Below are 13,632 nucleotides of genomic sequence, written 5' to 3' on the forward strand. Positions count from 1 at the left end.
GGGGTTGGGGGGGGGGGAGGGAATGTCATGAGAATTGTTCAGAGGGGTTATTGTACCCGTGAAAGAATGGATTATGCACTCGAGGGGTTTTGTTTGTTGGACAATGGATAAAATGGATTAAAAAACAATGTAATATGGAGTATCGCGGTTTTTTTTTACTCGCGCATCGTAATCTGGTTAACTGATATATTTTTTTCTCGCTGTTTGTAAAAGCGTGACGAAGATCGCTTTGCGTGAATATCTTCTCTCTTTCTCTCTGTCTGGGTTCTTTACTCTTCTTCAATTTATCGCGATACTCCGTTCTTTTTTTCTTCTCAATATCGCGAGCACCGCCTCTGCTGCTTTCTTCGAATTTCTTTTCCTCCGTCACTGCGCTCGCGAGTGACGTCAATAATGCACGCAGCTTGACGTAGCTAGCACATGTGCTCGCATCTGTACGCATGTGCACGGGAGTTGCCGTCAATCGGATCGAAACGCTTCCGCTGCCGGAGAAAGGCGCTGTTAGTTAAAAAAAAAAGGGTCATTGTCGACGCCATTGTTTTATGGCTTTATAACATCACAAAGGCATCGATAAGCTAGACAGTGGCGTAGCATCAGGGCCGTGTAATTACTGCAGGAACTTAAAGCCGTCCTGGGCACCCCCTTGAATACGTCCCCATAGTTGAGCCGTGGTTTTGTCAGGGATGCTACGTAATCCGAAGGGTAGTCGATAGGGAGGTATAAGAAAAATGTATAAACGAGCTAAAAGTTTAGAAACGTCGTTGAAGATTTGCCTTCGGAGATTTTTCTCGAAATATCCGATGAGGTCGAGGTCCTTTGCTCCTCGGTTAATTCTCACCGGTGGATAAAACTTGCTGACTTTACGTCCAGCACTGTTCGCTTGTTTCCCCCAGGGTACGAATTTCTATTTGGAGAGAAAAGCTTGGGGGCTTCCTCGCGGTATTTCTTTAACCTTTTTCTTTTTTCTCTCTCTCTCTCTCTCTCTTCGTTTCGCCTCTTTTTACATTATTCGACTTATTCGCCTTTTCCTATTCACCTCCCCTCCTTATCCACCCACTTCGCATCCCCATCCACCTACTTGTACCAGCGATCTTTTCTGTCTCTCTTTTTTTTTACTCCTCCATCTCCTCGCTTTCCCGTCGTGGCGCTCCACTCGCGAAACAGCTGGTGGAAAAAGAGAGCAGAAGTAAAAAGGCCGCTTTGCTGGCTGAAGCTGAACAAAAAGAAAACCAAGTCCATTTGTTGTACATCCTGAGGTATCTGTGTGCGCTTGCCTACGTGTATTTACAGGGCGGATGCCAACCCGTAGATGCTCTTGTAGCCCAGAAACGCCTCGAGCCAACGAGCACCTTTCTATATACCGATAGTCTTATTTTTTTTTATTTTTCAAGGAAACGGCCCAGAGAACTTCGATATTAGATGGTTACAAGAGAGACGATAGATATGAGAACGAAACACTTCGTGGATATACATTTATTTCCTTAATAAAATTCAGTTATCGGCTACGCCATTTTATTTGCAGTTTATTCTCGTATATTTGTATGCGCTCACTGTTATTTCCATTTAGTGACCTGAGGTCACGTGCACGCATATACTCCTGCTCGCAGGATCAGTCACGTGTGAATTTCTGTATCGCCTCGCATATAGAAACGGTAAATGTTTGTACTTATGCGAATATAAATTTGGCCTCTGAGGGATCACGTATTATACTTGCTATTATTATTATATTTATACACTCTGCCGTCTATCAGATGCCGTATCGGTGTATAAATAGGCGAATATATTATCTATATACCCTACATGTGTATCCTTTTCGATACGTCACGTGTATTGTTCTCTCTTATTTCTGTCTTATCGTTTTCCTCACCTGTTTTCTGTTACAGAACCTTCTACAGATTTCAGCAGACACACCGTTATACGGCCCAGGGTCTTTCACGGGAGGCACAAGAGGGAAATCTCCACCACAAAAGAAAACGTGAGTACCGATGAAAATGGTCTCGGTTTGGTTTTCGTTTTCGCTCGTGCAACTCCTCACGGTAATGTCGCTAACGATGTCGGCCTGTACCAGCCAGCCAGCCAGCCAGCCAGCCAGCCAGCCAGCCAGGACTTTACTATGCGAGCCATGGCGCACGCTTCGGTGCAACAATTTCAATGCAAATGCTCAAGCGCAAGCTGAATATGGAAAAGGGCTCGAGAGCCTTAAATTGCATAGCCCCGGTCGCCAGGACCCGATGCAGCTCGATCGAGCGAGATGCAGCTGATCTTGCTGATTCTTATCTATTCTGCTTTTGATGAGTGGCTTTCTTGGTTGGGATAAATATATATGTATATACTTTTAGAATTCTGCAAAACCTGTACCGATTTTTGCTTGATGAGGATTTTTTGATTTTTCTAAATCTATCTTTTGTTTTTCTGTTTTTTTTTTCATTTCTTTATTTACGTGACGAAAATTGGATATGGAGGGCTGACGTGAGTTTTACGTAAAACAGCTATTAAAATTGAAATCGAAATACGCGATGAATTGAAAGAGCAAATTATTTCACATGAAACGCGTGGAATATCGAAAGAAAATGTTTTCGAGTTTTCCAATATGTTTACTCCCACTGGGGACACATGTATATACAGAAGGGAAATTCGTAAATAATAACCTTTTTCATGTATTAATCGACTGTCATCAGTGGCCTTGATTTATTATCGCGATTCATGTATCATAACGGTCATAAATGTTATACGGATTTAACCCAGATATTGTTCGGTTGTTAGGTAGCGATTTATGTCACCGAAGCAACGATTCTCTTGACGTTAAACTCAAGCACCATAAGTTACCCAAGCGATCTCGGCTAAACCGTAAGCAGATTCATGATCACCCGGAAAATATACGGCAGACATGGCATTGCCAAGAATTTCCGAGGGGCTTTCGGAAGAGTTTCCAGATATAAATCACGACTCTGGATAGCTCATATTTCCACGAACGTATCTTAGAGTCACGTACATCGGCGTGGATTCATTTGAACTGTAGTCACAGCCAATATATCTATATATGCGTCTAAGAGTACAACGTGCACCGAAAAAATTGGACGTTCCACATAAAAATACAAGATCTCCAGTGAAAGGCGATATACATCATGGTTGCTGATTAAAAAATTACATTAAATTATACAGCCTCCATGTATATGGTATATCCAATACGATGTAACTCGAATTCACGTATAATTTAATATATTTGAAAACTTTAAATCCACTATTTCCATAATCCTGTCCTTAATGTAAACCAAGTCGAACGCTCCGCGTACAAGTTTCACATAGCGATTCAATTTAAATTCAAAAAGTTTACATTGCCCTCACAATCCATACAGCAGTAAGTAGTTAGGCAGGCACTGTGGTTTTTCTCAAAGTTGCCAGAATCTCAAATGGCGACAGCCGCGCGACGCTTGCGTTGGCATCGGTGTGTTAGGACCTCTGAAAGTTAGCGGACAAAGGGAAAACCGAGTCGTTTAGAAATTGGAGCAGCTGCGCCATGCTGTCTCCATTGTATTCGTATATAGATATACAGTAATGCAGCAACAGAAACAGCAACAGTCGTATCGCCATACCGAAAACCACCACCGTTCTCTCCTAGCTGTATCCGGAATGGAGGGTATAGTTGCCATCAAACGTGCCGAATTGAACTATGAGAGACGATAAAGATCAATCTCTACTTATGTGACTCAATTTCCGTGAATTTCTTCTCTCCCCGGCCGAAGCCATACCCCTGGACCAAAAGCTTCTTCGAGTATAGCCAAATGCTTCTTCCTGGACCTTTGTGATCGAACGGGTAATATCCAGGCACATTGTTGCGTATATAGTGTATATGCAGTATATATACTATACATAACCGTATACGTATTTCCGGATATGTATATATATATATATATATATATATATATATCCTATTAGCAAGTACATTGCTTTTCTCAAGTCTACGCTAGGTGTCTGACCCCTCGTAATCGAATCCTACGGATTTTTGTAGATATACCCAATATCCAAGGTGTTTACGGGCACAGGACCCCCACGGTCAAACTTCTAGAAAGGAGAGAAAAGGATTGCATGAGATGAAGGACTCTGTCAGGCAGCACGAGAATCCTCGAGCGCGACCGAGACGCTATGAAAATTCATAATAGATCGTAAGACGCTCTTTGTCTTTTCAATATCTTCTTCGAGGACTGTAATGAGCTTCGGGATAAATCGTATGACAGGATGTGGATGCGACGCGTCACTGTAACTCGTCATTCTCTTGGTATTGGTTAGATACGTTTATTGTCGATATAGTCATCGCGAGTCTTTGCCTTTTGTTTCCTGTACCGCGCTATTCTCCATATACGAGGCTCCTGGTACCGTATGTTCAATGTGCTTAATCAATGATGCGCGTGTATCTATACACAGTCTGACTACAAGCGAAATGGTTGTTGTTGCATTTTCCACATTCTCTCATCACTCCGTGAACAAGGTATAATGAAGTATATTAGTTTCTCGACGTTCTTACTGCATTATCCGTCGTTTGTATCGAAGGACGGTTATTGATAACTGCTCGAGAGAGAGAGAGAAAAAAATGAAGTTACGGTCGAGACAAAGGGAGCACAGATCGACGTGACCTTGTGGCTATCTTGTACGTGAAGATTACAAGGGAATGGTGTAACAGTTTTGTGTATATATATATATATATATATATATATGTGCATACGTTCAAGTTTTATCGTTTCTATATATATATATACAAAGGTAAAGTCAAAGTGTGTATATATACTGTCTAGTCAATTATTCAGGAAATTGTCAACATCCTCTGGGAGATAAGAGAAAGTCAAAGATAAAATTGAAAAGACTTAAGTCGGTACTCAGGGGGCGAAGTATTATGATCCTCTTTAATGTTGGGGTAATAATCAATGGCGGAACAACGGGGGTGGATATTGAGTCCGTTGAAAGCAACTAAGAGGCTTGGGAGTTCTGGTCGAAGGCGTCTATAGGAGCTTGAGGATCGTTTGATATAGCCAGTTTCTAAAACGTACTCAATGAATTGGACCCATGGAGCTTTACCGGCGTCCTGGATGACAGGCTAGGCCTTACCTCCCGTTATACGTGTCGCAGTATGGATTTCGAGCGTGAAGTTACTTTTATTTTTCGCAACGTTTCGCATGACAGATTTACGCGAAATACGACCGTTTTCAATTCGCTCGGCAGTTTCTGGCTCTGCACAATTACGTCTACCCGCTATCAACAACTTCTGGATAAAGGATACGCTCGTCCGGTTATTTACAATAGATGCTTTTCACTTAACCTACCGGGCGTTATATACGTCTGCCGTGGGTCCATCTCTGGAAAGTTTGGGAATTTGCAAAATCGAGGCTTCATCGAAATATGCTTGAACAAAGTGACGTTTGTATAACGATAAACTGAAGTTTATGTAATTTTCACCATAGCGTTAAAAATTTGCAATTTTTGGGGGATTTTATTTTTTTTATTTTTTTTATTTAAAAAAAAAAAAGACAATTCGATTTTTCACAGGTACGATGACGCACAAGGCCAAGATGATACGATATTGAAATTTAGTTTCTATCAGGTAACCAGGTCACCTGTAATCCTCTCAAAGTAGTTCCCAAGAGAACCAACCCCTACCTAAGAGACAAATTGGTTTTCGTTTTGGTACAATTGTGTAAAATTCACGAGTTCTCCTCCCACCTCATCGCTCTACCTCCCACCCAACCTTCCCACGAGCCACCAAGCTCTTCGATTCTATTACGCGGCATTGTCCGGCTTCCATCTATATAGAGTTCACGATGCCATGGACTTGCCAAGTTGAACAGTTTCCAAATCCCCTTCGAACGCTCCATTGGTCCTTACTGACATCGTCACCATAGATAAATTACACGCGACTGCACTCTACGTCAATGGCAAACCAAAGAGCTCCAACTGACCATAACGATTCTTACGCTTTTTCTGGTAAAATCTTGAGAGTTTACACACGCGCGAACCGCCTCTGTAATCTCGTACGTATTCCTATACGTACTATACGTACGTGCATATACATATATACACCAAGCACAAAGGAGTACAGCTCCATGAGAACTGGTAGAGAAGATAAAAAGTTTTTCGCTGAACGTGGTCCCCGCTTTCTTAAAACGTAATTAAAGTGCCGTAGGATATAAAATTCTTTATTCCGCTAATTTGCATACAGCCCGGGACGCTTCTCGGTCGAAGTACGAAGGTACGAGGAATTATCGCCGAGCACGCTGCGAATGTCTGACGCGAAAATGTGGAATTTCAAAATGGCCTGTAATTTCCGCGAATCGCTAATATTCCAGCCTCTCGACCTTCCGCCGAGACCCCACGGACGTTCCACCGCGTGTAGGCTTCCTGCCCGTTTAATCAAGCTAATGGCGCGTTGTTTCGCCATTTTAATTGCTTTATATTTGCCTGTCGTTCCTCGGAAGCTCTTCGGGGACTGCTCCTGTCTCTTCGTTTACACGTATAGTCAACATTCGCCTCCAGCTGAGCCAACAGACATCCGTTAGACCGCAACGTTGTTGATTCGCACTGCGATCGTGTCCCTTTCGCGTTTAACACTTGTTGACCCAGCCACGTTGCCGAAAAGCTTACCTACTACTGCGCCACCGCTATTACTGTTCCTGTTCTACACACGGGAATACTCTCTTTCCCTATATCAATGTCCATTCCCCTTTCGCGCCCTTCGAGACCCCCCCCGTTCCCCCTGGTATCCTCGACCTCACTTATTGCCTGCCATTAGTTATCTCCAACCCGGAACGCCACATTACACACACACCCTATATCTATGTCGATCAGGTACAAAACGATTTTCGCAATTTTACCAAGTGACTCGCGAGGATGAATACCTACTTAGTTTTACAGTCACAGCAGATCGCTACCTGGTGAAAATCGAATGGATTACACGGCTGATAAAGTATCCATGACCTGACGATATTTGTTCGTGAAAATTGGCTCCGACCGTATGCGGGTCATGGCGGATGCCTGTGTGTGTATAGTCTACAGTGGACCTATGGCCGATTGCCAGAGGAAGATTTTACTGTGGAAATTGTAGCAAGTCCTTTGGCATACGTAATCGGTGTATGGTTAACTATGTACTCCACTCTGGGAAAACGTCAATCTCTGTGGAGGATCATCGGTCATCGATGATAACGCTTCTGGTATATACGTCTGCCGTGGGTCCATCTCGAGATTACGCGAATTTATCCCGGCAGGCCCGGAGAGACTCCCATGGGGATCCGCCCTGATAATCCTTGACCTCCTGGTAATCCCGAGCCGTTACCACCGTACGTCTATCTACACGTAACTGTTCTGTGAAAATATGTTCGGCGAGACACACGTGCCCCTACCAATGCGTATATATGGATACGCGTGTGTACGTACTACGTATATATAGCTAGGAAAAAGCGATTTTCACAGGATTTTTCACCTCGTCGAACAAAACCGAGCGAACCAAATTTCGCGAGAGCGTCGGCTGCTGTTTGTAACGAGATAAAAAAAAATCCATAGATTGGTACGGACGAGTGAACGTAGTTAGCCACGACACGCGGACATTTTAATTACTGGTGAAAAATTACGAGCATAAGTACGTGCCTTTCCCGTTACTCCTTTTCCTACTGTGGTAATTTCCTACCGACCTAACAACCTGGAAATTAAATAAAAATATCATTCTTTCCCACGCGCGTACACGCACACGCGCACTTACGCGCCTCGGGACATTATCCCGCTTTACATGAATTTCCTGTCTCTTCTCGAGAATTGGTTGCGGCTACCATACAGAGGTCCCCGTCGAATAACCCGCGTATACGTGCACGTACGTATAACTAGAGGCTGCGCTGTTTCAGGAAAGTGGTAGAATACCCAGACTGCACCTCGGCACATCCTGGCATGCATTACACATAGAATTCTCATTTGCTAGTGTAAACGATGAAATTCATAACTTCCGAGGTTGTGTACACGTGTGTCGCGTTAGCCAGCCACCGAATCGGCTACACGTACTATTAATGACACTCCCGATGATTAATAGTCGTTGGCTTTGTCGAGATTTCGAATTTCGCGGTAAACCCTGTATCCAATAAGCGACCGGGACAAACAATGACGTTCGAGTACACGCGGCACGTAACTATTAATAAAACAATACCAAAGATTGAATCAATCTTTGTTTTTATAAAGCTTTTGACTTTCCTCTTCGTTTTCTCCTCTGTGCTCTTTGCTTATCCATTTCTATTCTTCTTCCTGACTCGAATATCCGTACTGGTATTCTACGACGGCGAAAAGAGGAGCCGAGACTCTTCGCTGGCGTCTGGCCAAGCGAACCGACAAGTATAAAGGCTACTGAGTGATGCACTCGTTTTGACTTGGTACCTTTAACGAGTCTTTATGACCTTGTTTTTCTCGTTGCAGGACGTTAACCACGTGGACGTGCTGACGATCGGTTTCGAGGTCGACGGAATCGACCGGGTTCTCGATCTTTGGCTCAACACGGATCTCATCCCCGTGAGCTATCAGGAGCGTCATCAGCACGAAGGCGGCTTCAAGGTGCACAAGCCATCGAACGTTGTAAGTTCAAATGCATCGATACTTTGATACTACTTACCGACCCCGGTCTGACCTATCGATAATGAGTAACGAGTATTCGATATCCGCTTTAGAGTCCCTTCTGTCACTTCCGCCAAAGAAAACAGGTCGAGACTGTTGTCTTGCCTGAAACTTAAGAAACTTCCTTTAACTACCTGAGATCCCTGGACGCTTTCCAAACTTTTTACTTCGATTTTTTTCCCCCCCTTTCTTTTTCTCGTCTCGAATCTTCTCTTTGTAGAAAACGCGACGAAAATTGTTCCCAGAATTGTTGATTAGCAAGGCCGTTGACGTGTGTGTTTCTACAGCTTTTCATGCCCATTACTACGTCTCGCACTGATGCACGTGTTTACTCATGCGAATATGGCTAGTCTCTGCATGACTCACTGGTTCTACCTGTATCAGGTAGACTGCGTTAGGTTGGCTGCGCCGTTGTATGAATCGACCTGGCCCGTCGGTTGTCATTTCCGCTGCATAATTCAAGCATGGACAGACAGAAGAAAAAAGAACGTCGGTATAGACGCAAGCAGGTACTAATCACTAAGGCGTGACAAGAGTCATACTTGCGTATAGTCCGAACAGAAAGTTATCGAAGGTCACGGTATACGTCGTCTGGACGTTTTAATAAATTTTGCTTGTACAGTGGATCCGTTTCTCCGAATAGTAAATTATGATAATGGACAGAGGAGCGTGCAATTTCACTAATAAATTGTGCACGATTATTTCAAACGGAATATTCGTACTCCACATCCTGTTGTCGCGGTACCGTGCTGTCGCTAACTTCAGGATGTCGAACGTAACGGCTCGCGGAAGATGAATCCGTTTTCGATTCTCCGGGAGGTGAGTGTCGCAAAGACGACATTATGCGCTCGTTAGCAGACGAGCTGCACTGGAAACTCTCTCGTCGCCCGGATGCCTCCGAGGGGTTGCTGGCTATCATTATCGCCACTGTGGTAGCGACAGTGCGCTATCACGAAGCGCGAGTTCGTTGCGCCTCGTTATTGTCGGTTTCACGTTTTATGCAATTGAATTAATTAATTGGCGCTCCTGGTACTCGGTGCTTCAATACCACGGGAGTTCCGGATGTTGCACACGCGCGCCTCACGCGGCTTATACGTATACGAGTCGGTGTGGGACTCTTTGTGAATTTGTGGAATTGCGAAAAAGCCAGTTCAGCCAGATCGACACGGTTCCGTCGTCGAGTCAATGGCGGAACGAGAGAAAAAATCGCAACGAAAAATTCGCCTGGCCAAATTGTCCGCGGTCGGGTGAATAAAACAAAAAAAAAAAAGTGAAGAAAAAGTATAAAAGCACCGAAAACTATAGTTTCACCGAACAGTGGCCAGGGTCTGTAGCACTGTCGTTTTTTTTACCCTTATACTCGTTTTCACAACCCGTATGCGAACTTTGGCACCCGCGGCTTCCCGTGACGTCGAAGTGGGATACGTTTTCACTGTCTCGACGAACTCTCTCTGTTTACAGGAACTTTGTCACTATCAGGGTAGCATTCGCGGAGTGCCTGGATCCTGGGTAGCCCTGTCGACCTGCAGGGGTATACGTGGCGTTGTCTTCGACGGAGAGACTCTTCATCATATCCATCCTCAACGGGACAGCCTCGACTCTCCTCATTATCTCTATAAGCAGGATGACCTGGTTACCAATAATACTTGCGGTAAGGATCAGCAACAAGAGTCATCGCTGAACTCTCGTATTCCTGAAGTCTCGTACTTCGTGGATGCTTCCAGTTAAGGTAGCGCGATGGTTCGTTCGGGCGTCTTGTCCCGGGAAAGGACTTGGTGCTGGGTACCATCCCGGTTCGAGAACTGGTATCTCCTTTAGGGGTCTAATGAATGTGAGAGAGCAAGGTCCCCGCGCCTCGTCTTTATTTTACTTTATTTCTATCACGTTGAAATCCACCGCAGTCGTCGCTCTCTCGTTTTTGTTCCAGGATACCAGGGAACTCCGCACGACATCCACAAGACTGAGAGGGCCAACAGAATGCTGCGGGTAAAAATAATTCTCCTTGCACTTCTTCCACTGACTCCGAACACTTCCGCGAACTGCATTAATTTCGTTCCCCGTCCCTGGATACCCGGAGCCGTGTACATAGCACGTATCTATGTACTGTCCCTCCGTCCTCGTTTACAGGGATTAAATGCATCGATTAAATGCATTGATTAACTTTATAATGTCGGACGGCTTCGTTTCCTATTTGCATGACAAGATTAGCCCAGTCAAGTACATTACTTCCTAGTCTAGTCTATTGGGTTACGTAATTCCATTCTCTCGTTCTTTCAGTATAAAAGAGACGCTGAAGCTATCCGCGGTCCTTACAATGCCAATAGACAATCCAGGTACGTCGAGCTGGTAATGGTTATTGATAAAAAGGAGTACACGGATCATCATGGGAATTTGCAGAAGATCTATCAACACTGCAAGGATATAGTGAACATTGTCAATGCCGTGAGTAAAGTTGGATCGGTATTCTACTGGGTAAAGTTCTTTACTCGCGATCGGATAGAAAATACAAAGGAATCTCCCTGTTGCAGCTGTACATGCCGCTGAATATCTTCGTTGCCCTGGTAGGAGTTGAGGTCTGGTCTGATACCGATGAAGTGACCGTGTCCTCGAATGGCGACAATACCCTGACGAATTTCTTGCGTTATCGCAGGGAGAGACTAGTCAAAGAAATGCCAAACGATAACGCCCAGTTGCTCACGTAGGTTATCCCTAGGTTAAATGCCTGAGAAGATCTTCGCGATATCTGCTCAAGGTCATCGATTTGATAAAGGCTGTATTGGTTGCAGGGGAACGCATTTCGAAGGCGGTGTCGTTGGTAAGGCCCTTAAAGGACCCATGTGCACCTACGAATACTCAGGTGGAGTCTGCATGGACCATTCGAACGTAGTTGGTCTGGTAGCAGCTACGGTGGCTCATGAGATGGGTCATAATTTTGGTATGGAACATGATTCGTCGGATTGCGAGTGTCCCGAGGGCAGATGCATCATGGCTGCGTGGAGTGGTTCGGCTGTGCCAGTTCATTGGTCCTCTTGTTCCTTGGACTATCTTGCTCTGGCCTTTGTTCACGGTATGGATTATTGTCTGAGGAACAAGCCTCAGAAGTTGTTCGAAAGTCCTATCTGTGGTAACGGATTCGTTGAGCCTGGTGAACAATGCGACTGCGGTCTCAAGGAAAACTGCAACAATCCATGCTGCAACGCTACCACTTGCATGCTGCACTCGAATGCAAGTTGCGCTACTGGAAAATGCTGTGATCTAACAACCTGCAGACCAAAAACAGCTGGGACTGAGTGTCGATCCGTTGAACACGAATGCGACCTGCCTGAGTATTGTACTGGACAAAGCGAGTATTGTCCCGTGAATGTTTTCAAAATGGACGGCGAGGTTTGCAGTATGGGAAAGGCCTTCTGTTATCAAGGTTCTTGCAGAACTCATGACGATCAATGTAGATTATTATGGGGGCCAACTGGAACTTCGTCCGATGATAAATGTTACAGTACGAACAGTGAAGGAAGCATGAAGGGAAACTGTGGATATAATAGAGTGGATTCGGTTTACGTAAAGTGTACCAATGAGTGAGTTTATACTGTTGAGTTTTATTAGGACAAGGCTTTGGCACGGCGTTTAAAATTCATTATGTCGTTCCAGAAATACACTCTGCGGTATGCTTCAATGTAAACATCTAAACGAGAGACTGGAATTTGGCATGGAGTCCGTAGCCATTTTAAAACACAACTTTATAAATAATGGAAAAGAGATTATAGCTTGCCGCACGGCTATTGTGGATCTTGGATTAAACCAAGTGGATCCAGGTCTCACGCCGGATGGCGCCAAGTGTGGTCCTGGAAAGGTATTTAACCTAATTCAATATCGATATTGGAGTCAACGAGTTTCGTTGCTAAATACTAATTTCTCAAACGTCTAGATGTGCGTCAATCAAAAGTGCATGGCAGTTTCTGATCTGCGAGCTTCCTTACTAGGCGGTAAAGCCTGTCCGAATAATTGTGGCGGAAATGGCGTGTGCAACAGTCGTGGCCATTGCCATTGTAACAGAGGCTTTAAACCACCAGACTGCATGGAGCTTGGAGTCGGTGGGTCGGAGGACAGTGGACCAGCGGAAGATCCTAATGGTAAACTCATATATATATTGTCTGTCTTCAAAAATCTCATAATTACCTTGTATACCGGATTTGAAACACGTGAGTTTGCTTCTATTTGCAGCAAGAAACGACTTCGTAACGGCACTCTACATCATCTTCCTGGGTATAGTACCGATGGTGGCGTTACTCTCTCTCGGCGCGTGGTACACTAAAAGAAACGCTGGTCGCTACTGGAAGAAAGGTGCCATGTCAGCGTATGTATCTAGTCTGAACTGTTTCAAAGCAAGGCGCAAGCCACAGCAGAACTTATATCCGACGTCGGACACCGAGTCCAGCAATAGATTCTTCAGAAGAATACTGATCACCCTCGCTCCCAGAAGGGAACCCGCGCGTAACGCTAACAAAGTATTTACGATCAGTGATGCAATTCCTCAGAAGGAAAAACTTGAGATCACTAAGACTGATCTGGTTTCGACTACAAATCCAGATGTTATTAATTGTAGCAATAGTATTGAGTATCGAAAGTCGATGCTTCTCGGCAATCTCAGACCTGATTACGATAGTGACTGTCAGGATCAGTCTCGGGGTACCGGTATGGTGTCAGCCGTAGTAGAATCTCAGGAGAGAAAAGTTAGTCCAGTGAGAAAGGAGTACGGGTCCAAGATATCCGAGCACATACAAAACTTTCAAAGGAGGCCTTCAAAGAACTTCAAGGGGCTCAAGCTCAAGACAGAGCTCAAGTTTGAGCATTTGAACGAGAGCCCCTGCAGTACTTCTGGTATCACACCAAAAAGTTCCGAGACATTACTCGCGAACGATAGTAAGCCAAATCCAACGAGTACTGTAGGATTTTATAATAAAAAACCGCCACCCCCACCGGCACCGGCTCAAAGCCTCA

General features: G+C 44.6%; 2 protein-coding genes across 5 annotated transcripts in view; one reads left to right on the plus strand and one right to left on the minus strand.

Annotated features, from left to right (window-relative positions):
• LOC107263146 (cilia- and flagella-associated protein 206) overlaps positions 1–13,632 on the minus strand; it is a 53,539-nt gene that overhangs the window by 32,284 nt on the left and 7,623 nt on the right. The window lies entirely within an intron of this gene.
• The window catches only part of LOC107263145, a 48,851-nt gene that overhangs the window by 28,220 nt on the left and 6,999 nt on the right, over positions 1–13,632 (plus strand). The window contains exons 2-11 of one of the 4 annotated variants that reach the window (XM_015730050.2): positions 1,884–1,975; positions 8,440–8,595; positions 10,096–10,285; positions 10,562–10,620; positions 10,912–11,076; positions 11,163–11,332; positions 11,421–12,209; positions 12,283–12,484; positions 12,560–12,764; positions 12,856–12,988. In XM_015730050.2, coding sequence (XP_015585536.1) covers positions 1,884–1,975; positions 8,440–8,595; positions 10,096–10,285; positions 10,562–10,620; positions 10,912–11,076; positions 11,163–11,332; positions 11,421–12,209; positions 12,283–12,484; positions 12,560–12,764; positions 12,856–12,988 — 2,161 coding nt within the window. Of the gene's footprint in view, positions 1–1,883; positions 1,976–8,439; positions 8,596–10,095; positions 10,466–10,561; positions 10,621–10,911; positions 11,077–11,162; positions 11,333–11,420; positions 12,210–12,282; positions 12,485–12,559; positions 12,765–12,855; positions 12,989–13,632 lie in introns of those variants that run through there. The other 3 variants (XM_025080546.1, XM_025080547.1, XM_025080545.1) reach the window with 3 other exon arrangements.

This window comes from Cephus cinctus, unplaced genomic scaffold, assembly GCF_000341935.2.
Source record: "Cephus cinctus unplaced genomic scaffold, Ccin1 Ccin1_scaffold0132, whole genome shotgun sequence".
NCBI classification, from domain to species: Eukaryota; Metazoa; Arthropoda; class Insecta; order Hymenoptera; family Cephidae; genus Cephus; species Cephus cinctus.